The sequence below is a fragment of the Thunnus thynnus genome, chromosome 8 (genome assembly GCF_963924715.1).
Source record: "Thunnus thynnus chromosome 8, fThuThy2.1, whole genome shotgun sequence".
In the NCBI taxonomy this organism is placed as follows: domain Eukaryota; kingdom Metazoa; phylum Chordata; class Actinopteri; order Scombriformes; family Scombridae; genus Thunnus; species Thunnus thynnus.
Window position 1 is genome coordinate 17,855,144 of NC_089524.1, and position 26,192 is coordinate 17,881,335.

At 38.4% G+C, this 26,192-nt stretch overlaps 2 protein-coding genes across 4 annotated transcripts; one reads left to right on the forward strand and one right to left on the reverse strand.

The window, feature by feature from the left end:
• The first annotated feature begins 2,785 nt into the window (after positions 1 to 2,785).
• On the forward strand, positions 2,786 to 14,523 carry LOC137187726 (vitellogenin-1-like). The gene is made up of 34 exons (XM_067596853.1): positions 2,786 to 4,339; positions 5,325 to 5,345; positions 5,582 to 5,733; positions 5,824 to 6,075; positions 6,160 to 6,321; positions 6,411 to 6,559; positions 6,648 to 6,798; positions 6,895 to 7,052; positions 7,136 to 7,301; positions 7,375 to 7,500; positions 7,596 to 7,814; positions 7,902 to 8,119; positions 8,211 to 8,308; positions 8,398 to 8,522; positions 8,608 to 8,709; positions 8,820 to 8,939; positions 9,045 to 9,231; positions 9,617 to 9,710; positions 9,798 to 9,983; positions 10,095 to 10,236; positions 10,319 to 10,535; positions 10,623 to 11,119; positions 11,234 to 11,278; positions 11,389 to 11,469; positions 11,577 to 11,783; positions 11,880 to 12,022; positions 12,113 to 12,248; positions 12,338 to 12,461; positions 12,560 to 12,740; positions 12,823 to 12,917; positions 13,145 to 13,239; positions 13,446 to 13,611; positions 13,745 to 13,906; positions 13,994 to 14,523. Exons 1-34 carry the CDS (start codon positions 4,300 to 4,302, stop codon positions 14,104 to 14,106), a joined length of 5,130 nt encoding a protein of 1,709 aa, XP_067452954.1. The 5' UTR covers positions 2,786 to 4,299; the 3' UTR covers positions 14,107 to 14,523.
• Positions 14,314 to 25,239, reverse strand: LOC137187720 (afadin- and alpha-actinin-binding protein-like). 3 transcript variants are annotated; one of them, XR_010929265.1, is made up of 15 exons: positions 25,130 to 25,239; positions 20,769 to 20,883; positions 20,137 to 20,291; positions 19,647 to 19,850; positions 18,944 to 19,054; positions 18,696 to 18,831; positions 18,483 to 18,558; positions 17,982 to 18,162; positions 17,503 to 17,650; positions 16,944 to 17,080; positions 16,634 to 16,804; positions 16,377 to 16,494; positions 15,905 to 16,052; positions 15,564 to 15,798; positions 14,314 to 14,723 (listed from the first exon to the last, which is right to left on the reverse strand). XR_010929265.1 is itself a non-coding variant. In XM_067596846.1 (14 exons), exons 2-14 carry the CDS (start codon positions 20,785 to 20,787, stop codon positions 15,654 to 15,656), a joined length of 1,746 nt encoding a protein of 581 aa, XP_067452947.1. In that variant the 5' UTR covers positions 20,788 to 20,883; positions 25,130 to 25,239; the 3' UTR covers positions 14,804 to 15,653. The 3 variants fall into 3 exon arrangements, 2 of the variants coding, with proteins under 2 accessions (XP_067452947.1, XP_067452946.1); XM_067596846.1 differs by lacking the exon at positions 14,314 to 14,723 and having other exon boundaries at positions 14,804 to 15,798; positions 20,137 to 20,288; XM_067596845.1 differs by lacking the exon at positions 14,314 to 14,723 and having other exon boundaries at positions 14,804 to 15,798.
• Positions 25,240 to 26,192: the final 953 nt, after the last annotated feature.

The window sequence follows — 26,192 nt, forward strand, 5'->3', positions numbered from 1 at the left end:
TACAAAAGAACAAAAACAACAGTAACATAAGTACATTACACAGGAATAAAACAGACACATTAAGAAAAACATAGAATGCGTACTTCAGTGGTGGTAATTTGAGACTTAATAAGCAAAAACTCAGAAAGTACACAATCTGTAAATCGGCGCCTAGGTCTCTGAAGCTATAAGTAAACACAGCCTCCCTTTTCCCAACGGACACAGACTCACCACCAGTCTTGATCAACCGAAATAAGCCTCTTTCAGCTTCCCACAGGTTTAACCTCACTGTGGGTCTTATCTGTGTTGGGCTCAACCCAAAGCTGCCCTGGAAAGAAACCACCCTTAGTGGTACAGTGGGAGTTGAAAACACTACACCACAGCCTTTTCTCAAACCTACCAACAACTATCCTCAGCACCCATGTAACATAAGATCGAAAATGAAACCCACTTGATAATAAGAAAATATCTTGATTTTTTTGTTTTGTTTTGTTTTGTTTTTACAATCTCAAGTGGCTTAATCACAAACTCTAAACTATGAAGGTATGAAGCCACAACATGAATGTGCTCCATTTATAGTGGAAATGTTCTGTGCAGACACTGTATGTTGGTGCATTTTCTTAATTTCACTGCTATGTAATATGACAACTTCATCACCAACAACTGCTCCTTTCATTTTACAGCCTGTAGTCTTCATTCTCTGGAGTCTCCTCTCAGATCAGTGTTGTTCATGTTGCATTAGATTGGTATTGTCTAAAATATCAAAATATCATGTAAGTCCCTGTCTACTCAGAAATGTGTTTTGCTTATTGTTACTTCAGTTGGATGTTTGAGCTTCACTATGCAGAATAATAGTAGTTTGTAGTTTGACACTAAAAGGCTGTTTTCATATTCATCTGCTGAGAGGGGAAAGTTTTGTTGTGCTCACCAAAAATCTGTCCAGTACGCAACTTACACAAGTGTGATGGAAAAACGTAAAGCCTTGTGCACATACACTGAGAACAGACTTCACAGTGAAGTAGGAGACATCTTGTGTCAAGCAGTTAAACTTCTGAAATGAGCAATGTTTGCATATTCATTGATTTGATTGATTTCAATGAGGGAGAAAGAGATGTAATTTTATTTTAATGATGTAAATGGACCCTTTATGTGGGAAAACCATATTCGACACATATTATTATTGCAAGCAAGTATTTTTATATATCTCACCATATGTCTGGAGAGGGATAGTTAATGATATGACAAGAAAAAAACATAATTGAGTAAGTGCTATCAAACATTTTATCAGTCTTATTAAATATCTGTCATATATACTAAGAGCAAACATTAAAGAAGTCATGGTTGTGGTTTAAAAGAGGAGAATGACTTAAGTTCCTTTCACACTCATCATCACATTTCAATAAGTGAGACGGTCTGACTGCTGTCTCTCTAATGCAAGACTGAATGTTTCATAGTACATCATCTATAAAGAGCTACACAGCCAGTTCAGAGAGAGAAAGACATTAATTTACTAGTACTTCAACTACTTGGTGTGTTCAGTAGCTGATGTTTATACTGTGAAAACACAAAACTGAATTGAAAAACATTACTAATAGGTAAAAAAAAAAAAAAACAATTGCATTTAGTTTCATAATAATGTCATCTTGATATAACTGCACAAAGTTTGGATTTATTTAGCTGAGAACGTTCAAAATGCATCTGCAGTTAAGGTAGCCTGATATAAACAGAAGCCATACGGCCCTCGTTCACAACCCCATCTCTCTTTGACAGGAGTACAACTGAGAAAAGTGAGCGACTGCTCCAGGTTCACTGTGTGTCATTTGGTTTGATTAATTTAATTAATAGCAAATTTGTTTGTAACATGCACCACTAAATTATTACATCAACTGAAATCTTAAGAGTACTTTTTATCAGAAGTTGAGGCCCTGACCTGTAGAGGGGCCATGTGTCAAAATCTAGTTTTAAGACCTTCCTAAACAACATAACACTTTGAACCTGGAGCCAGATGCTCCAGAGCAAATGTACTGATATTATGGAGCTGCAATGTGTAGGGTGCTGTGTGCGCTGTACATGACTGGTACTTACAGACAACATACAGTACAGTATACAGCGCATAAAGGGAGGAGGAGGAGCAGCAGTAGCAGGTTAATGTGGATAATTTGCTTGAGAATCATCAAGTTGTAAAAAAAGAATCAGACACAACATACTTATCTTTTGTACTGATCTAATGTTATAGTGAATAGTTAAATACTGTCATGCACAAATATACAAATATTATACAAATATGTAAATATTATAAATGTTACAGGAGTTAAGTGGCTTCCCATCATCTCCACACTATTTTGGTTTTATTCTAAGTAGTTGATGTTCTGTTATCTTTTCTAACATACTTTCCCATTTTTGATATCTGATTTTTGTATTTTTGTCAAACACGGTCCATATTTTCATGTGATAATAAACAACAGCATTACAAGATTTGCCTGATTTGCCTGTTTGCCTTGCAGATATGTACATATGCTATAAATATGTAAATATGCTTACAAACTGAGTGATTTGGACAATGATGTGTAATTAAACAACTAATTAATCAATGGACAAATCAAATGATACCTATGTTGAAAAACAGTATCAGTGAATAAATCAATTTAAAAAAAGACATGACTATTTTAGACTATTTTAGACTAGACAGACTATTTCATCTAAAATCTAAAGATTAAAAAGAAAATTGCAAAAATATATAATTATTAGAAAAAAATAATATACATATGAATTACAATATGAATTCCTAAATATAATAACTGTTGGCCTATAATTATTTTATTATTTGCATGTTTGCATCCATATATCTTTGTAATGATGCAACACTGCAGAGCCACTAAATTAGTGTTTGTATGATTAAAATGTATTTCAGATTTGAAACTAAAACTTTGTAACTAAAATATTAAACAACAACTTATGGACAACTTACTTTATAATGAGAATTTATGTGAATGTTCGTTACAATCACTAAGCATGATTTGGTGAATGAAAGGTAAGACGGCTGCTCTTTTTTGTTATGCAAGCATTGGACAAAAGGCAAAGAAACACCTTGATCACACAACCATGCCCCCGTTGGAATATTATTCTTTATGGTTTTTATTGATGGTTAATTTATATTTAAATGTATGATGTATTTACAGCAATAAATATACAGTTTGAAACAAGGCTGTGGATGACAGCTGAAGTTTGATGATTCATTTTAAATTAAAATTTAATTTATCAACCTGATCTATTGTTTGCCTTTTCTGTTTTCTTCTTATGATTTACAAATAACATTATTAATCAAAATTTGGATTACAGGTCGCGATTGTATGATGTACCCAGAATTATTAGGTCCCAGAAGATTAAAAAAATATATATTTTGAACAAAGTAAACATTTTCTGTCAGTACATATTGTGCCGTAACGGTCACTCTTATTTCACAGTTGAAACACTGTCAAGAACAGATGTGCTAAAATGTCGTGTCATCGGAGGTCACCCTGACCACAACAAATAAAGTGAGCAAACAGCCATAGTCATTGTGCCCTCCTGTGTAAACTTTGAAACTGCATTTCAAAAATATGATGGAGAGATGCCACAGACCATCATGGCCAATATAAAATGAATTAATGGCACTGTGATGAATATGGAAAGACAAACATTAACTACCTAGAGTACATTACATATGAATATGAAGAATTACAAAAGTGCAATAACCATACCTTCTGTTCAATAAATGAAGGTCTTGTTATTCATTTTTCCTTTTATCAAAGCTTTTGGGTCTTATAACCCTTGGGTCCTACAAAAAATGTTTTTTTTAAGGTTTAAAAAAAAAGATTTTACACAGCTTGACTACTTTTTTTCTGATAAATTGGCAGCTTTTTACTTGTTTTGTATGTCAAATAATAACCAAATATAGCAAATAATAAGAGCACATACAGCAACTGCCACAAATATATATATACATAATATATTTATACAATATATTTTCAACCAACATAATGATTGGGGTGGGAAAACACAATTTTCTTCGAATGTATTGTTGTAAAATTAACTGTGAGACAGAGCAAACATTTTGAAACTGATGCTTAACTTTGACTTGTCATATCTGAGGAGAACAAGGTCAGGTGGCCTTAACTTTCCATCCACTGATACACACCCTCCCCAAACCCAAACCATAAGCAAGCCCAAACATTCCAGGGTTCACACCATACCTTCATGACATCCCTGTTGGACTTTGTCTGCACAAATTTCCATTAAAAAGGCTGCGTGTGACTGCAGTCACTCACAACCCTATCAGCCATGAGAGTGGTTGTGCTTGCCCTGACTCTGGCCCTTGTGGGTGAGTAAGATTTCTACTTCTGTGAGCGTGTTTCACATTTTAAAATTACTGTAGCACTTGTATTTTGATGTCTTCAAATGACGCATTTGAGATTTTTTAATGAAGAAAAAGTTGAATCTTGTTTATCACAGCACAGCAGCAAACACTTGGTGTAGTTGGGTTCTAGTTACTTAAACTTGTATATTGTAACTTCATTGGTATTACCTGTCTGTTTTTATTAACACCAGGATTACCAGTATGTCATTTTATACTGCTAGTAAATGTTTTTTTCAGCACTGAAAGGATATTTTGGGTTAAATCATTTTAAATAGCTTAAACTGTGCAAAGAGAATCACTTCATCTCATTAAACATTATTTAGACCAAAATGGAAATTATTACATTACTTTTTGGCACCTGTAGCAGACAACATACTGTATATCTGTTGTATAGTTGATGCTTTTGAATTTTATATTGTATCCAAACATACACAGACTTAACTGGTTGACCTTTACGGTGCTCCTGTTATTAAGAGCCACATTATGACCTGAGAGTTCGCTGTATTAATTATAAGGTATAATGTAATGTAATGTAAAGACTTGGGCTGTTGGAAGGGCTTTAAAAATATCATCTGACAAAGACTGAGAAGGCAATCTACACTATGAGGAAAAAAAAAGTCTCATAGATAAACTGCTGCAACAATATCAGGATCAGATTAACAGCTGTATTCTGTACACTGGATATGCTACATTTAGATAAATGCACAGTATTTTGTCAGTAATAGATGTTTACTGGAAATAAGATTATAAGTTCATCTCCAAAAAAACAAAAACAAAAAACATTTCACATTTTTGCTTGTATCTATTTATTTCTTTTTAGGGTATTTAAAATGGATTGCATTGCAATTTTCCTCATTTTTAAAAAAAATGCTAAAATGCTTGAAACTATATTTAACAGTTTGGCCATTTACTTGCAGGATTATTAATTTCTTTTTTCATTTCATTCTAGCTGGTCATCCACAAAATTTTGGTAAGTATTATAATCTTAAAGGACAGTTTCCATTTTTCTAAACAGCAGATGGAAATCCATAAGTAATTGGACACACAATAATGAAACATTTACCACAGCTAAAGTTAAACGAAGGTTAATTGTCCTAGAGAAACACATTTGTTTTCTTAAATTATAGTTCATACTATTCATAAATTACTCAAATAGCTTTTGGGACATGGGTGAATATTTCTCACTGAGTGAAATTGTTCTTACAGCTCCTGATTTTGCTGCTGGTAAGACGTACGTGTACAAGTATGAAGCACTGCTCCTGGGCGGTCTGCCAGAGGAAGGCTTGGCAAGAGCTGGCCTCAAAATCAGCAGCAAAGTTCTCATCAGTAACGCAGCCCAGAACATATTCATGTTGAAGGTAAAGATCAAAATTATGTGCAAGCAACACTGTTTTTACTTTTTAATTGCAAACTGTAATGCAATTAATATTCTTATTATTACACTCTAGCTTGCGGAACCTGAACTCTATGAGTACAGTGGCATTTGGCCGAAGGATCCTGTAATCCCAGCAACCAAGCTGACTGCAGCCCTAGCACCTCAGCTCATGACTCCCATCAAGTTTGAGTATACCAATGGTGTTGTCGGAAAAATGTTTGCCCCTGAGGGAATCCCAGTAATGGTGCTGAACATCTACAGAGGTATCCTGAATGTCCTTCAGCTAAACATCAAGAAAACACAGAATGTCTACGAGTTGCAGGAGGTTAGTCAGAGATCCTACAGATTTGATTATAAATCCAATACAGAAAGTTGAATCTCCCCAATAACAATATGCTTTGCTCATTAGGCTGGAGCTCAGGGTGTGTGCAAGACCCTCTATGCCATCACCGAAGACGACAAGGCTGAACGCATCCTTATGACAAAGACCAGGGATCTGAACCACTGTCAGGAGAAGGTCATGAAGGACATGGGGTTGGCATACACTCAGTCATGTCCAAAATGCCAGCAGGTAAATTCAAATCCATTTTTTGTCATGTACATATCTATTAAAGTGGAAAACGTTGCATGACGAAGCAACTATGTCATTTGTCTTAACAGGATTCAAAGAACCTCAGAGGAGCTACAGGATACAACTACATCTTGAAGCCAGTTGCTAATGGCATCCTGATCTTGGAGGCAGCCGTCAATGAGCTGATTCAGTTCTCACCTTTCACTGAGATGAACGGAGCTGCTCAGATGCAGACCAAGTATGTCAATAGATACTGAGAATGTAAAAATGGCAGTGTTTGGATTTAATGAAGCTGCAGATTAATCATTTTTCCCATGACTTTCAAGGCAATCCCTGGTCTTCCTTGAGGTTCAGAGGGCCCCTATTGTACCCATCCAAGCAGAGTATCTTCACCGTGGATCTCTCAAGTATGAGTTTTCCACCGAACTGCTTCAGACACCCATTCAGCTCATTAAGATCACCAATGCACAGGCCCAGGTATCCTTTCAGACTGGTTTAAGAGATCAGTGAAGTCCCATATAAACATCTGTGAATCTCTACCATATTTTATGATTTCCTGTCATTCCTGTGTAGATTGCGGAGATTCTGAATCATCTAATCACCCACAATGTGGAGAAAGTCCATGAGGATGCCCCTCTGAAGTTTTTGGAGCTTATTCAAATTCTTCGTGCAGCCCGCTTTGAAGACCTGGAGATGCTCTGGAGCCAATACAGGAACAAACCTGCCTACAGGTGACTTTTAGTGTTTGAACATTTGAAAGAAGATGTAAAAATAACATGTATACAGGATCACTTACTCATTTTTTGTTTTTAAGACAGTGGATCTTGGATGCCATTCCTGTCATTGGAACTCCTGCTGCTCTGAGATTCATCAAGGAGAAATTCCTGGCTGAGCAACTGACTGTTGCTGAAACAGCTCAGGCTTTGATTGCATCTATTCACATGGTGACAGCAAACACTGAGACCATCAAGCAGATTGAGGTGAGTAAACCCCAAAGAAGGTTACTTTGACAGTAACAAGAGTGGAAATATGAAACATTTCTGATTTTTCTAGGCCCTGGCAGTCAACAACAAAATAGTGGAGAATCCAGTTCTGCGTGAGATCGTCCTCCTTGGATATGGTACCATGATTTCCAAATACTGTGTTGAGAAGGCTGTCTGCCCTGCTGGACTCATCAAGGTGAAATACTCTTGTTCTTTTCATATTATTTCAAGTTCTTTTGCACATTTCTAGATGAGAATATGGAGATTATATTGTTTCAATTTCCCCAACAGCCCATCCAGGACCTTCTTGCAGAGGCTGTTGCTAAGGATGACACCCAGGAAATCATCCTGCTTTTGAAGGTTTTGGGTAATGCTGGCCATCCTACTAGCCTTAAGCCAATCACAAAGATCCTGCCTATACATGGCACTGCAGCTGCATCTCTTCCCATGAGAGTTCATGCTGATGCAATCATGGCCTTGAGGAACATCGCAAAGAAAGAGCCCAGAATGGTAAGTTCACATTACTGATGAGTATTTCAGACTATTCTAGTTTTCACAAAGAAATCCATACTGAGTGTGCTTTCCCACCTAAATTAGATCCAGGAATTGGCTCTTCAGCTCTACATGGACAAGGCTCTTCACCCAGAGCTTCGTATGCTTTCATGCATCCTACTGTTTGAGACAAGACCTCCAATGGGTTTGGTGACAACTCTTGCCAACATTGTGAAGACAGAGGAGAATCTGCAGGTTGCAAGCTTCACTTATTCTCACATGAAGTCCCTGACCAGGAGCACTGCTGCTATCCATGCTTCAGTGTAAGAGCCCTGTCTGATCCCCATTCATCATTAAGTCTATCTATACGAACTCATGCCTGTGTACTCAGCTCTTTTATAGTTTTTATTACAGTGCTGCAGCTTGCAACGTCGCCATCAAAATCTTGAGCCCAAGACTGGACAGACTGAGCTTACGCTTCAGCAAAGCCATCCACATGGATATGTATAACAGTAAGGACAATGTCACATCTGGTTTAAGCTGCCTAAAGTTTCATTTTACCCGTAGCATCAACTAACTGCATCTCATCAAACTCTGTCAGGTCCCTTGATGCTTGGTGCTGCTGCCAGCACTTTCTACATCAATGATGCTGCCACCATTTTGCCCAAAGCTATTGTGGCTAAGACCAGTGCCTACCTTGCTGGAGCTGCTGCTGATATTCTGGAGGTAAAGAAATAGAAAACATGGCCTCTAAGATATTCAATTACCAGTTTGGGAAGTTTCAGTTTTAATATTGTTTTTTTTTTCCTAGGTTGGAATCAGAACTGAGGGACTCCAGGAGGCGCTTCTAAAAAACCCTGCACTTATTGACAATGCTGACAGGATCACCAAGATGAAGCGTGTCATTAAGGCTGTAAGCAATAAACATTACCTAGTCACAATTAATGAATAGAATATCATACAATGGCATCTGACTATACACAGCAGGCTATTGATAAGTTGGATTGTTTTCTCTTTCCACAGCTGTCTGAGTTGAGGTCTCTGCCCAAAAGCACACCTCTGGCCTCCATCTATGTCAAGTTCTTTGGGCAAGAAATTGCCTTTGCCAACATTGACAAAGCCATCATTGACCAGGCCATTGCGGTATGATTCAAAAGACAATATCTCAATCTCAAGACGAATATCACAACAAATTGCTTGTCAGGATTTTGCAAGACACAATAGTAAAGATACATTTTTCCCTTACAGCTCGCCACTGGACCATCCGCTCAGGCTTTTGGTAGGGACACTTTCAAGGCTCTGCTGTCTGGTGCTTCCTTCCACATTGCTAAGCCTCTGCTGGCTACTGAAGTGAGGCGCATCCTGCCTACTGCTGCTGGTCTTCCAATGGAGCTCAGTCTTTACACTGCTGCTGTGGCTGCTGCAGCTGTTCAAGGTGAGTAGAAGCTCCAAAGATCCACCTATCCCACTTCTATCTAGTTAACTTTATGCTAATCAAAAAATATGGTGACTCACTCTTAAAAGTACCTGGAAACAGCCACATAAACATACCACATACAGCCTTGATAAGTCTTGACTGAAAATACTTTAATATTTTAAAGCCTAATATTATCATCTTAACCAAATAAATGCAAACTCATAAAAGCAAGTGTTGATTTTTCACATTGCTTTGCCAAAGAAAAAAAGTGTTGTTTGGCTTTAATAAAAACAGACAGAAGCATTGGTGGGGCATGGCAAAAAATTTAATCTAACAGTGGTACCCATAGTGTTTAAAGTATCATGATACAAAGTGACACATGGGTATATTTTTGTTTTCTAAGTCAAGGCCACCACGACACCACCTCTGCCAGAAAACTTCCACCTCACTCACCTTCTGAAGACCGACATGCAGCTTGAGACTGAGATCAAACCAAGGTACATACAATGTCTGACACTTAAATTAAGGATCATCATAAAATATATTGTATCATAAAATAAAATGTGCATGTCATCCTCTTCTAGCATTGCTATGAACACATTTGCTGTGATGGGAATAAACACCGCTATCCTCCAGACTGCCCTGCTATCAAGAGCCAAGTTCAACTCCATTGTGCCTGCCAAAATCGCTGCAAGACTTAACATCAATGAGGGTCATTTTAAGATTGAGGCCCTGCCTGTTTCTGTGCCTGAGCACATTGCAGCTGTGCAGTGAGATAACCATTTCAATCTCAAGTTGTACTTCAAAATATCAACTTTCTGTCCAATCAAAGGTGTATCTTATTTAAAGCAAACATGATTCAGTTCTTGATCTTTCAACAGTGTTGAGACTTTTGCTGTGGCGAGAAATATTGAGGATCTTGCTGCTGAAAGAATCACTCCCATTATCCCTGCCAAAGTCTGGGAACCCATGTCAAGGGAGATTCTCACATCTAAGTTTGCTTCCTCTGCTTCTGCTAGCTGGGTGAGCTTTAAATAATGTCTTTTAAGATAGCTGCAGGAGTATCAACAATTACAATATAATTAATCTGTCTTTGTCTTAACAGTCAAAATCCTCAGAGATCCTTCACCAGGATGTGGTAGCTGACAAGCCAATTTTAAAACCCAGAGCAGCTCAGTTTGAGAAGAAGTATTGTGCTAAAACTTATGCCATTGGGCTGAAGAGCTGTTTGAAGATTGCCACTGAAAATGCTGCTTTTATGAGGGACATTGCCCTGTATAAACTGGCTGGAAAGCACACTGTTGCTCTTTCTTTGAAACCAAGTAAGTGTTGAGAACATAAAACTTGCATTTTGTAGAAGCAGTGTGCATAAATCAATTATTAATAGCATTATGTAATGACACTTTCAGTTGAAGGTGAAGTCATTGAGAGACTGGAGATGGAGGTTCAAGTTGGACCAAAGGCTGCAGAGAAGCTCATTAAACAGATTAATCTGAGCGAAGAAGAACTCGTTGCAGGAAGGCCCATCTTGATGAAGCTCAAGAAAATCCTGGCTCCTGGTCTGAGGAACGGCACCTTATCCTCCTCCTCTAGCTCCAGCAGCTCTCGTTCAAAGTCCTCTTCTGCCTTTTCCAGCTCCTCATCTCGAGTCAGTAGCAAGGCCATTGATGCAGTTGCTCAAGCCAGAAGTCTTCGCAGCAGCAGCAGCAGCAGCAGCAGCAGCAGCAGCCATAGCAGCAGCCGCAGCAGCAGCCGCAGCAGCAGCAGCAGCAGCAGCCGCAGCCGCAGCAGCAGCCGCTCCTCCAAATCTGTGGGCAGGTCTTCCAGGTCCAGCTCCGCATCTAGCCTTGCATCTCTCTTCAGCTCTAGCTCTAGTTCCTCTCGCTCCAGTGCTCGTATCTCAAAGGTAAATTAATCAAGACTGTTTTGTGACTTTGTGAAGAACACTGAAATGTGATTTCTTTATATCACAGTAAGAGTGGAATCTAATTTTTTTTTTTTTTTTAATTTTTCCTAACAGCAAGTGATTTATCGCCACAAGTTCCAGAAATACCACAAGAGACAGGTAAGTTTAGATGGTGCTCTGAATAATGACAATATATTTTAGTTTGAACATATTAACTTGTGTTTCAGGATTTCATGATAGTTTTTATCTTTCACATATTACTGTTGCAGGCTTTCACCTCTCAACGCACCTCAGCCGCAGTTTCCAAGAGCAGAAGCAGTGCCTCAAGCTTTGAGGCCATCTACAGCAAGGTGAAACTTGGTCATCTTAAATATAAAAACTCCTCCCCTCAAATCTTCTTTTCACTGATGGGTTTGTGGGTGTACTCCTAATTAATTAACCCTTATTGTTCCCACAGAACAAATTCCTAGGCAATGAAGTTGCTCCTAGCTTTGCCATCATCTTCCGGGCTGTCAGAGCTGACCACAAGGTGCATGGTTTCGAACTCTCCGCCTACTTGGACAGGTCTACCGCAAGACTTCAGATTATTCTGGCTGCCTTGGCACCTGATAACAACTGGAAGTTCTGTGCTGACGGAGTTGTGCTTAGCAAGCACAAAGTCACAGTAAGAGAGAGTCTTGCTTATATCATAGATCTTTGTTCATAACCTAAAAAGGCTATCCTTGAAATCAGCTGCATCTCATCTACTGTGTCTTAATAGGCCAAAATTGCCTGGGGAGCAGAATGCAAGCAATACGACACCATGATCACAGCTGAGATGGGTCTTCTTGGTCCAAGCCCTGCAGCTCGCTTCAGAGTGGCCTGGAATGAACTACCTTCTGCATTTAAACGCTATGCAAAGAGGTATGCAAGATTATTCACACTGTCCTAAGTCTGCTCATAAAATGTAGACTATGTAAAATGTTTGATGTTGGTTGGGAAATTCTTTCACAGGGCCTATGACTACATCCCTGCCTCAACGTGGGCTGGCTTGATTAAAGGAAAGGATGAAAACAGCGTGAAGCAGCTGTCACTTACAGTGGTTGCAACATCTGACAAAACCCTTGACCTCATTTGGAAAACACCAACAGTATGAATAATCAACAGTTTTCTAAAAATATGATTTCATATTTGTTTTAAAATAAATTTTCTGATCATTGTGAATTGTTCTGTCTACAGCGTACTGTCTATAAGCTGGCTTTGCATCTTCCCATTGCTCTGCCACTTGAAGAAGTCAAAGGTCTCACCCCCTTTGATGGCCTTGCTGATAAAGCCCACTACTTGTTCGCCAAGGCTAACGCAGGTAGCAACACATTTCATATTATTATTTCATATGAAATGCACTCGCAGTTATTCTTTAACTGTGAGACAAGGATTAAGTTATTCAATTTTCCTTACCAGCTGAATGTAGCTTCGCCAGAGACACACTGACCACATTCAACAACAGGAGATACAAGAACGAGATGCCCTTGTCTTGCTACCAAGTTCTGGCACAGGATTGCACCGAGGAGCTGAAATTCATTGTCTTGCTGAAGAAGGATCACATTGAACAGAACCATATCAATGTGAAAATTGCTGACATGTGAGTGTTCATTAAAAACAAGAAAGAAACTGTTTTTCATCCACAAGTTGACAAAACTAAATTGTCATTTCTGTACTTTAAGTGATATTGACCTGCACCCGAAAAACACTGATGTGATTGTGAAGATTAATGGAAGAGAAATACCCATCAACAACCTGCCATACCAGCATCCCACCGGTTTCTATACTCATTCATTACACCCTTAAAATCAGCGACAACTACAAATCTCAATACCCCAAAGTTGTTTCTATTTAATTTTAACAGCAACATTTACCTTTATTCTTAATACTTGCTTCAAATAGGCCTGATAAAGTTAGTGTTGAGTAACTTGTGCTGTGTGTATTATATTTAAATTCACTTACAGTAAATCTTGAATTATAATATGAAACTGCTTTTTCTTACAGCTAAAATTCAGATCAGACCAAAGGGTGAGGGCATCTCCATCTTTGCTCCCAGCCATGGACTTCACGAAGTCTACTTTGACAGGAACACATGGAAGGTAAAAACAACATGAATTATGAATAATTTAAAAATAGGAATAAATGAAAATTATGTCACCTCAAAAAGATTTTTAACAGTCATTTCATTCTGAGCAATTCCAGCCTTAAAACTGTGGGAAGTCTAAGTCAAGCTGAGAGTCTAATCTAATAAGTTTTACGGATATATTCCATATTTTGTAATGTCCTATGTAATCTTGCCATGCAGGTTAAAGTTGTGGACTGGATGAAGGGACAGACCTGTGGTCTCTGTGGAAAGGCTGACGGGGAGGTCAAACAGGAGTACCGCACACCCAACGGACGCCTGACCAAGAATGCAATCAGCTACGCTCATTCCTGGGTGCTGCCAGCTGAGAGCTGCCGGGACACCACTGGTGAGACATTAAGTTTATCATGAAATTATTTTTACAGCAGCATCACTTTTATCAGACAAATGTCCACCTCTGTCTCCCAGTTTGATGTCACACAGATCTTTTAAACTGACTCATCTACACCTTTCTCTTACAGAGTGCCGGCTGAAGCACGAATCTGTGCAGCTGCAGAAACAGATAAATCTCCACGGCCAGGAGTCCAGCTGCTACTCTGTTGAGCCTGTGCTGCGCTGCCTGCCTGGCTGCTTCCCTGTAAAGACCACATCAGTGACTGTTGGATTCCACTGCATGTCTGCCGGTGAGTCTGCAAGAAATCACAACTGGTGCAAAGGACAAAATTGCTCTAAAATTGTTTCTAATTGCTCTGCTCTCTTTACTTGTGCAGACTCTGCTCTGAATCACCCTGAGAGTCTGAGCAGCATCTACGATAACAGTGTGGACCTGAGGGAAACTGCAGAAGCCCACCTAGCCTGCAGCTGCACTGCTCAGTGTGCTTAATAACACTTCCTCTGTCACTCACTAGTGTCCTGTATGTTTTGAATGTAATTTTAAAAAAACTGCATCTCAATTTTTTTTTTCCTGGAATATCATATTTTATCTGATCCAGATGCTTTAATGCATATTGGTGGTGAAGTATTACAGTAATGTTAAGACACTGTATGAACAACAGAAGCTGCTTCCTTTACTCAAGCAATTTGGGAAAGGTTTCCTTTTATGCAACAAAATGATGTGTGAAAGGGACAAAGCTAGAGGAAAACTAGGAACTATCACTCATGACACCCAAAACATTTAAGAGAATTTACTCCCTGAGTTGAGTATTTTGTAAATTTCAATTGATTTTAATATTTCCAGTCACTTGTAGATTGCTGACAAAATGGAGTAAAAAAGTTTTGTTGACATAAAACATTTTCTGCTAGCATTTTGTTGAGTACTGTCATTTTTCATGATAATGTGCTTTAATGGGTCAAAAAAACAAAATGACTGTTGTACAATATCCATGGCAGAAAGTAATAGTAATTGCTGCTTCAGTGTGGTTTACGTCTGTGGACTCCATTTAAAATAGTTGACAGTTACAGGCCATCATAGCTCAACAGGAAGGGACAGGTGAAGGGGCTCTGTTGATCAGTAATTTGTTTCCAACAGAGGCCAATAAATGCCAATTTTACAAGAAATTTGTGTTACAAGAAAGTAGTAGTATAATCAATGTTTCAAGAATATATTTCAAGAATATAGGATTTTCTAGAATACATCATGTCACATTTCAGTTGTAAGAACTATTCTGCTCTGTTAATATAAAGCCACAATAACAAAAACATGAATTAAAAAAAAAAGAAAAAGGAATTTACATTCGTAGAGTGTTAGGGTTATGCTACACATTATGAACTAAATAAACTAACTGCAACAGCACCCACTACTAATGTAACTGCAACTTTTACGAGAACTCAATTTTGTGTGTCAGCCACATTTCAATATTGAACTATAGAAGCATACTTCATGTTATACCAGGTTTCTTATTGCATCCAGTGAAATAGCAGCATTAATTCTACAGTCTACAATAGTGCGCCAAATGACAAGTTTAACATGATAACATAACTTGAAAAGGTGTGATATAAACGCCAACATTTAAGCAATTTTAGGTGCAAGAGTAACCGATAAACAGAGCCAAGCAACTTCTCATTACCGGGATACGTGATTTTTTTTGTTGCACACCAACATTGCCAAAATCCTTGACATGAGATGAGACTGCCAAAAACACTTACAGTACCACATAAATAAATAATTTATCACATAATCTAAAAATAAAACTGTATGATAATAAAAAACAATTAAATTACAATTTTTCTCTCAGTCACTCAATACACAGAACACCAGCAGCTGACCAGAACTTGTTTGGCTTCGACTGTTAACAGTTATTTAATCATTTCACAATCTATCTTCAAGTGTTTGGCATTTACCTTTCAGGTGTATTACTGTAATACCACAAATCATCCATAATTGATGGACATTCCCATTAATCTTGATTCAAATGCTGAAAGTTTTTGGATTCATATAGAGCTGTTTTTTCCCCGTGTGAGTATGCTGTGGTCTTCACTGTCACTCCACTGTTCGTGCTGCTGCACTGGAACGTTTCCATTACAAAAGATGCTTAGTTCTTCAATATGTTCAGTCTTTGTCTTTGGTTTTGTTGAGCTGGAAGTCACATTTACAATTAGGGACGCACAATAGCAGCATTCATTTAGAGGTATAATCATGATTTTTTTTTTTTAGATCATCTGTTCAGAAACAGATATTTTACCTGTTTTCTGGGATAAGGCAAAGTGTGCGATACAGGTCGGCTGTGGACGATGATGTGAGGGGGACACATCTGGGCGAGGGGGAGGATGTGTCAGACGGGCATTTGACAAGCTTTTCTGGAGCCGACGCTGTACTCCGCTCTGATGCAGCTGCAAAGATGAGGAAACATTGTTAACCCTAATCAGGAAATTGACTTATTGATTGCTATAAATAAAGAAAATGCAGCTGGGAAAAAGAGATAAGGATATAAACCTATAACTCAAATATAAAATAGATATAATCTAAATAAATAATTGAAGTACAAAGTTAAACACGGTTATACTGCATCACAGGACTGTGACCAGCACATTGTTCAGTCTACTGATTACCTATTACTATCATTCAGTCTATTGACTAGCGTTAAAATTCAACAACCAACCAGATTCTAATGTCAAGAAACAACAATACATCTAAGTGAAGGACAAGACACTCACATATTTGAAAGGCACTTTTTGACTTTGACATCTTAGGTTTCTTTGAGTCAGCAAATGGACTCAAGTTTAGGAACTGGTGTTTGAGCCACATTGCACGATCCTCTTCGAAGGCCTTCCTCTGCAGGTTTAACCAGATATAAGTCAAAACTAGTCAGAGCAGCTAAATTCAGCACAAAGATATGAGCCAGTCATTTTGGCACGTAACTTTCTTGAATTCTACTTTAAACTAATTTTTGGAGAGGTTTGGGTTTAAACACCTCATGGCTCAGTCTGATGGCTGCTTCAGTGAAGTTACTCCTCTCCCTCTCGAAGTTCTTTCTCTGTTCCTCTAGGGTCTTCCACTCCTCTCTGAGGCGATCTTTCTCCTGCAGCATGAAGCAGTCATTCAGCAGTGATGCTGTCTCATCACATGGAGAGCTCAGCTGCTGCTACAATAAGAGAAACAACAGGTATGGTTGGTTCGCATCTCAGACTCTGTGTTTGGTAAATGTCTAAAAACAGATTGTAAACACTGATAAGAATTAAAGCTATTCAATTTGAATCCCAAAAACGTCAATCCAATCTTACCTGCAGGAGATGCTGTTGTGTTTGGATAAAGTCTTTGCACTGCTGGATCTCCAGCTTTAGTTTGTCCATCTCCTCATCGTGAGTCTCTCGGGAAACGGCATCAGTGTTTATACTTTCACCCATCTGTGCCAACGATGCTGAAAAAACAACCCAGAAAATCCAATTTTTACAACTGTATTTATATCCATCTTCTATGTATTGCTGCTAAAAGGAAGTCAACCCAGTCTGTAATGTTATTGGAAAATGATTCTGTCCACATGTGAGTTTCCATACAACATTTGATTATAGTAACAATTTCATCCAACATATTACGGTTTAATTGTTTCAGTTGTTTCCAGACTGATGGCTTAAGTAAATAATGTTGCATCATTTGGTTGTCTTGATATTTTCTCTGAAGTTCAACAAGCTTCCTCATTCTTCTGTCTTCAGGAAAAAATTAAGACACTTCTTTCAAGTGTTTTTTTCCAAAATCCCCTGAAATGAAATCCTCATGTGACAAAAAGTCACATTCCTTCATGTATTGAAGTCAAACAGTGACTGCGTGATGCGTGATGACTACCTTGGCTGTCCAGTCTTTCGACGTGGCTCTTGAGTCGTCTCCACTGGAGGCGGATACTGTTAGTCAGCTTCTCCCGGGCGTGAACACAGAATAGCTCTACGCTTTCCTTACTGGAATCAAACACTTCCTCTTCCTCCTCTGAGTCAGCCTGACAGAACAATGACAATATTTGTCTATTGATAACACATCTGGCATATCTAAAAGAATAAATAATAAGGCATGGAGACGATTATCAGCTGTCAGTCAAGTGTTATAAATTTTAGCTGAGGTTATCATGTTTGTGTACTTAATTAACCACCGTACAATCAATGTTTTTAGGATCTTTTCCACTTAATTTGGTTGTTCAAATACTGGAAGCAAAAAGGAAAAAAATGTCTGATAACCCCTGATGAGAGATAAATTAGTCTACATGCAGTATATTAAGAAACATAAATTGATGAATACTGTTAAGAAAGAGAAAAAAAGCCAACTTGTCCAACCTGTATGACACCATCTTCATGTTTGTCCCCCTTCAGAGTTGGCTTCCTTGAACTCAGTATGGACACCATGTCTTTTTTCATCTGCTGCAACACTTTCCTCAACTCTGCGTTCTCAAGCACCAGCTCCCTCTGTCGGTTGTCATAGTCACTCAGCAGAGTCTTATACATCTCCCCCTCATGCCTTAGGATGAGAGAGACAATTCAGAAATTACAAGCTGACATACGTAACATTTTTACAGGAAAGTTATCATCCAGGATTCAACAGTGCAGACATGTTTGAAGCCTACATTCCTGTCATGCAGAAAACTATGAAAGGGGCTGATATGAAACTTTTCTAAGATTCAAAAGTGAGATGACCACACAAGTATTTTCTTTCTGATCATGCCGTTCATTTCTTTATTCTTGCATTTCTTTATTTACAAAATCACTATATGTTTCTTTTAAAACAAAGTTCATAGAGTTATACCAACTAGGCAAACAGTCATAAGAAGTGAACCTTACTTTGCCTCTGTCTTTTCAGTTTTCCAAAGGCTTCTCTTCCCATCAGCTCTTCCAATGTTGTTTAATACATCAATGGCTGAAAGCAAAAAAACAAATGTAGAAAATAAGAAGAGTCTACAGGGCATGTACATTTTTTCATCTTGTGTATAAACAGGTTGGTTTAATTTAAAAATGTTAAAAGTTGGTGCAAAGAGGAAGGCTTTTCCATTTAACCTTGTTTCTTCTCCTTTTTGTCAACCAGGAGTTGATTCAGTCGTTCCTTCAGTTTGTTAAATTCTCTTTCTTTCCTTTTCATCTCGTGATTATACTGGCTGGCACGGCTTGCAATTATGTTCTGAAGTTTTTGCACCTGGCAAAAGGGGTGACAAAACAGGTTGTTACTGTTACCTTCCCCTGAGACAAAAAGAGCTTTCTGTGAACTCATTCTTTGTGGTCTGTGGCTGAAATGCTTGACAAAGTACCTCTTCTTTTTCATTTTTCAGGCAGTTCTGCAAGCTCTTTACTTTCAGCTGTAGCTGTCGTTCTCTCTCAAGTAGTCCGGTGTTTTCCCTTTTAGAAAGTTCAAGCTGCTCCTACGATACCAAAGTAACAAAGAAAGAGTGAGCAAAAGATTTTGTAAATGAATGACTAATTTTTTATGCTGGAATGAACGTAATCAAATACAAGTGAATGCAGTTTACAGTATTGACAGAAGTAGCACAACTCTATAGACCTTCTTTCAGTACCAGTTATGGCAGTAAATATTACTAAAGGCAATGTTATCAGAATTTTTTATATAAATAAAGAATTTTTCCAAAGGAGATATTTGCACATCCAATCATATCAGATGCAGGTACGTTGGAAAGTATCGCTTCAGTCTTGAGACAAGAAGATGTGATAATGTGACAGATTGTGCACATGTCACTGTCAATTTTTGAGACACTCCCACAGGAGAATAAGTGTCCCACATCTGTGCACACAGAATAGGCGGAGTAATATCTATTTAAGATCATTGTTGTAAGAATTGTTTAATACTCTTGACGAAGGTCAAGAGGGACCGAAACGTTGGTATGATCAATAAATCCTGATGCTGAGCAAGAGTAGAGTGCAGAATCTTCTTTTCTCAAGACGGATTTAGATACAGAATAAATACAGAGAAATCACTGGATTAAAGAATTACTGTACCTTTAGCCGGGTGCTGGTGAGTTGCAGGCAGTCCAAATTGCTGTTTGACTTAAGCTGCTCCACTTCCATGTTTTCCAAGGTGCGGAGGCCCCTGCGGTGCAGCTGAATCAGGTCATACATGCAATTTAGCACAGCCACAACATTAAATTCTGAGCTGCCGCTCGACTCTGTCCAAACTGGTGGGAGACCAAGAGATGACACCTCCTGTAAAAGCGGGAGGAAAGAAAGAAAGGAAAAAGATATGGAGCACTAGATCAGCTTCCCTTATCAAACATGATTTCTCTGTAATTTTTTTGCGTCACTGTTGTCTGAGGGTAGGTTTAAACTACATACATCCTAAACACAGAAAAATGCAGGAAAACAAGCATTTTAACCAGGTTTTTAAAAAGATGTTTTAATAACGTAGCCTTTAAATTGCACATGTCCACATGCATTTACATTCGAATAACTGTGCTAATACTACATCAAAGACATGTATGAGGTTACCAACCTGACTGATGTGTAAAAGACATTCTTGCACGTTGTGCTCTGTGCAGAAGGTACTGAGCGTGTAGGAGTTCTTTCGCAGCGACAGCGATGATTGGCTGAACTGCCTCAAGGGGGCTGTTCTACATTCAACAGAGCTGCGGCGAATGTCCTTGACTTCTGTGGAAAAAATGTCTGTCAAATGCATAGAGTCCATAGGCCTACACTAATTCACTGTACAAAATGGTGTTCTGTCCCATCAGAAGTGGCATGTAAATAACTGAGCAAGACTTGAGCTAAGAAAGTTAAGTGATTTTTTTCAAATGAAATGTTACAGAAATTGAGGTTACTAGCGGCACACAAACTATGAATAGCATCCATGAGTTATTTGTGTCAGTGTAACCTGTTTCTTACACACAAGACATGAAACAGAGCACAAGACAGAGGTCAACATTGAACACAGTAACCTACATAAAGCCAAAGTCATGTTTAAGAATATTGTTCAGTTTGCTCCTCTTTCTGAGACATGTTAAGGTGTTGTGTGCTTCAATTAAGTTAATAGATTTTAAGTTTTGTTTAAAAAAGGCCGAGTACAACAAGAAAGTGTTGAACATGTTTCATTTGTAGTGCTCAAAAGGTTTGAAAATCAAAACTCACCCAGCGAGGACTCCGGCATTGTTGCAGTGCAGCCTTCAGGCTACGTGTCTAGATCATGTACTACATGTGCAGGATACACAAATCTCGCCACAAGATCCACCTACGCAGTCTGCTCCTGAAATAGAGGGTCAGATTAGCAGCGCCTATTCAACATAGTCTGGATTAGAAGGTAATGGGAGTACACACGCAGCGCTGAGGGGTGGAAACACAAAGCAACCAAAACAACGGAGAGTTGAGAGAGTGAGGATTGCAGATTCATGAGGGCCGACTTATTAATTTATCACAGGCAACAAGCTAAACAGTGATCACATAGTGTATCCACAGCCATCATGTAGATTCTTTAACATCTTTTATTAAAATGTATGTTAATGGAGAGTCTTTTACAAGGTGAATTATGATTATTTTAATGTTGTATAATGTCAATTATTGAGACAATATACAATTATTGTCAGTATAGTCATTGCAGGCTGAGCACTTCACAGGTTACAAGTTGGGACCACGCCAGCATCTTATCTCAATGCTCTTATCATCAGCTGATCAGACTAATCCCTGACAGACAGTATGGTGGTTTGTCTGCAGAGAAACACAATCAGAAACATGGACCAACACCTGCTTTTTTTCCTGTAGGAATAATACCTGTGCTATCAAGAAATAGACAGACTGTATACAGATATTACCTAAAAGTTTATATTGAAAATACTTCATCTCATTTCAGCAGGCAGAGGAAGAGAAGAAGCTGCATTTCAAATTTGATTATTTTAGAAATATCTCGCTATCTTATGAAGAACATTTTGTGAACTGCATGCATTTTAGCCAAAAGAAGACTGTGACTCATTAACTAAAGAGACCTACCTTTTGGTTTCAGTGATACTTAATCAGTCTGGTGAGACAGATGGCAAGCCTACCACCGGAAAGCTTAACAAGTCTACACCCAGCTAAGACTCAACAAGTGTTAACCTTCAGTCATTAGTCAGACTTCAATTCAGAAATAATATAAAATCTCCCATATGGATACAGGAGGAAAGAGGAGAAGAAAAGACCTGTTAGTAACAATGGGGATGATCTGATCTTTGCTAATTACTTAAATACAGTCTATGCTAGGTTACATCAAATTTCTACACTGAATGTAACTTAATTAGGCAACAACTTGACCGTGTCCAGCACTTGGTCATAACAGCTGAGGAGGTTTGTAGAACCTTTAAAAAGATTAATCCAAGAAAGGCAGCTGGTCCTGACAGGATCAGAGGTAGGGTTCTGAGGCAGTGCAGGAACAACTTAGCCCTGAGTCTGGACAGCTTTTTCAAATGTCACTTGATGCACAGCAGGGCATGTAAAACTTAGCTCATAGTGCCGGTTCCAAAAATGTCAAAACCATCTGTTTTAAATGATTATTGACCAGTTGCTCTAGAATCAGTTGTAATGAAGAGCCTTGAGAGGATTGTTTTAAACCATGTCCTCAGGGAAGTGCAACATGAACTTGACCCCGTACAATTAGCATATAGGAATGGGAGGAGTATGGAGGATGCTCTGTGCTGCATTGGGCTTGGGCGGTATCAAGGTATTACGGTACACCAGGGTATTTAGAAATCCCAAAGGTATGATTTTCACTACCATCAAGTTGTTCCTCTTTCCATTTAACTGATACGGAGATGCTGTATTGAGGTGATGTATTGTAGTGCACAGCACGTGCCACCAGAGGTCAGTCTTTACTGGTGGAACAGGCAGCTAAGCTGAGAGAGATGGCGACTGAAAGCGGAGGGGATAACGTTACAGGACTAGTAAAAAAGAAAAATGTCTCTGTCCCTGTTTGGGATTTTTTTGGGTTTAGTCCCAATGATAAAGGTGAGCCAACTTTCTACCAACTACAAAAGCAGTTTATTAGCCACATTATTTTATTCAACTGCGAGTCTGCCACCACCACCCGCACATCATCTCTGTTCAGCCCACTAATGTAATGTGTCACTATCCGCCATGGCTACAAGTGTCCTCCAGCAAGAATCTATGGAAGAAGGGCACTGATTTCCTATCTATTCATTATTCTACTGGCCATAAGTATTTAAACCCAACAAGACTTGTCCATGTAGGCTAATTGCATAATACACACACAGCATTGTAGGCTAGACAATGTCATACATGCTACAATGACGTCTATCATCGGCAGCTCAACATTATTCTTCTTTTTTTTTCTTTTTTTTTTTACACAAATACCATCATATTCCATATACTCTGGTGAAATGTCAGGACGGTTCGAAGGTAGGAAAAAATACATATCGCACAAGCCTATGCTGCATAATATTTATTGTCATCTTGATCGTTTCAAACTATCAGACCCCATATTTTGATGGAGAGATTACTGCAGTTAGGAGTAAATAGTAACATCATCAGATGGGTAGAGTCCTTTGTGACTGACTGATTACAGTGTGTCAGAGTAAATGGAGCAGTGTCTTCTTCTATTACTACTAATACTGGGGCTCCACAAGGGAGCACTATTTCCCCAGTTTTATTTACCCTCTATACAAGATATTTAAGATGATGAAGAAACCAGCTACTGGGTGTGGGTAGATCAGTTTGTTGGTTGGTGCAGGTCCAATTTTCTTCATTTGAACACCAAGAAAACTAAAGAAATCATCTTTGATCTTAGGAATGGTAACAACACCTACCAACAAATGATTATTGATGGGGAGGGTATTGAAGTTGTAGATGACCACAATTATTTAGGAACAATAATAGATGCTAAACTGTCATGGTAATCTAACACAGATGTTATTTATAAGAAGATATTTCATGCGTAAACTGAGACAGTTTAGAGCAGACAAGGATATATTGGTCCTCTTCTATCGTTCCTTTGTGGAGAGCATTTGAACTTTTTTTTCCATTGCCTGGTACTTTTCATTGTCAGTGAATAATAAAAACAAGTTGCATAAGATAGTCAATATGTCTAGAAAGATTGCTGGACAACAGCAGAATTGCTTGATGATGACCTGTGAGTCCTGAGTGGTGAGGAGAGGGCAGGCCATTATTACAGATGTATCACATATTTAGCGTATACGAGCCATTACCATCAGGCAGATGGTATAGGGTGCCATCTCTCCAAACCAACCTGGCTCGCAGATCATTCGTGCCTACCAGTATTGCAATGCTGAACAAACTGTAAAACAAAAATAATTCATAAAATATAGAGCATTTTGGTGATATGTTGTGTATAGGTCTGTGATTATGTCGAGGTGTTCTGTTGTTTGTTTGTTTGTGCTGTTGTCGTTGTTGCAATTGTAGTTGTTTGTTTGGTAATCTGACGATTGCTGCACGGCATGTGATGAATTTCTGAAAGAACTAATAAATATCTTTCTATCAATTACAGCCTCCAAAATGGCTATAAAGGTAAATCAATGCCTCTCTAAGTCATTTTCCACAGAACCTGGACATTAAAGGATAGGTTCACAATGCATTTAAAGTTTATCTGAAGCTTATATGAGGCTTCAGCAGTCTGAGTTAGTCATCAAGTGAATATCTGCCACTTTTAAGCATCAAGTATAGTAACAAAAATAGGGACTCTGGCACTAAAAAGACTGTAACATTGAAAGATATCCATAATATCTTCAGATAAACTTTTAAATACATTTTTGCACAAAAGAAGGGCTGTGGACTTTGGCCCCCATCACCTACATTGTAAGTGTATTATGAAGAGTGATTAGAGCAAGAAAAACCTATTTCAGTGTTTATTTGGGCACTTGACCATTGTTTTAAGACAGACTTGAAAAATTGTGAACCCATCCTTTAAAGCCTTCACGAGGCCAGAGCTTAAGCTATTGCAAAACTGTTGTATGAGATTGCATTACTTTAAAAGGTCTTTATTTCTATACAGTGCATTTGAGTGCACTTGGAAACAGAATGTAACGTTAAAGTACCTTTAAAGTGTGCTCAAACTGACATTTCAACAACTCGGTCATTGCTAGGACTAACGAGGAAACGCTGAAACACTTTACTACACTACTTCTAGCTAACAGTCAAGCATGCGAGACAAACGCAATAGCCTGGAACAAGTCTATGTTATGTCAACAATTTGTTAGATAACGCAATGTAACGACAACTACTGTAGCTTTAGCTAACTCCAGGACGGCGTTCAACCATCACAAATCATGTTTTGATAAAACCAAACAAGGCAACGGTTGTGCGTGTCTTTTAAAAAGCAGTCGGTGTCGAAGTAACGTTACCCACCGAGTGCTCCCACCCCCAAACAAACTGACATTGAAGCCGCTCGGCTGGCTGCATTATTAGCCAAACAAGTTCACTATTTACGAGAACAGACGTTTAAAATGTTTACTTCGTGAAGAAGCAAATAACAAAATGTTTTGAGAACTTACGTAACGTTACAGTTTGTAATATTTTCCAAACTGCTTTTCGCCTCACGGATGCAGCTCCTGAGCCATGTCTGTCCGAAATGACAGTACACACGACTGCACGCAAACTAAACAGCACGCTAATTGGCTGACTCGTTGTCTAGCAACCAAAGACGGCTCCATATGATTGGCTCTTGACCGTAGTGCACTTTAAGTGTTCTCAACGGCAATTAATATTTAAATTCCCTTTTTAAATGATGCTAACGTTATTGTTTAAAGCCCTCTGGCAAATAAGGAGAAAATTAAAGTATTTGTCTTTATTATATTCCAAAATTACTTTGTGACATATTTTTAAATTCTGTGTTACTTTTTATATTATGACCATAAGTCTAAGATTAGAATCAAATAGCCTAAGAAGAAAATTATTGTCTTCAGATAAACGAGCCAAAGACACTTTTAAAGGACGTGTTCACAATTTTTTCAAGTCTGTCTTAAAACAACAGTCTGGTGCAAAAATTAACATTGAAATAGATTTTTCTTGCTGTAATCATTCCTCCTATTTATACTGGCTATTAGAAGACCCCTTCATAATGCTCTTACAATGTAAGTGATGGTAAGCCAAAATCCACAAGCCTCCTTCTGTGCAAAAATGCATTTAAAGGTTTATCTGAAGTGAGCATGAAGCTTCACCTGTCCAAATAAATCTAATCAAGTAGATATCTTTCAACTTTACAGTCTTTTTAGTGCCAAAGTCCCTCTTTTTATTACTATACTTCCACCACAGCTCAATAGGGAAACACTGTCCTGGGAAACACAGAGAGGGAATTTGATGCTAAAAAAGATTATAAATATGGTAGATATCCTTTTGATATGACTCAGACTCAACTCAGACTGCTGAAGCATCATATAAGCCTCAGATAAACTTTTAAATGCATTTTTGCACAAAATGACTGTGTGGACACACTGTGGATTTTGGCCCACATCATTTACATTGACAGCACATTTGAAGGGGATCTTTTAATAGCCAGTATGAACAGGAGGAATGATTACAGCGAGGAAAACCTCTTTCAGTGTCCGTATGGACACC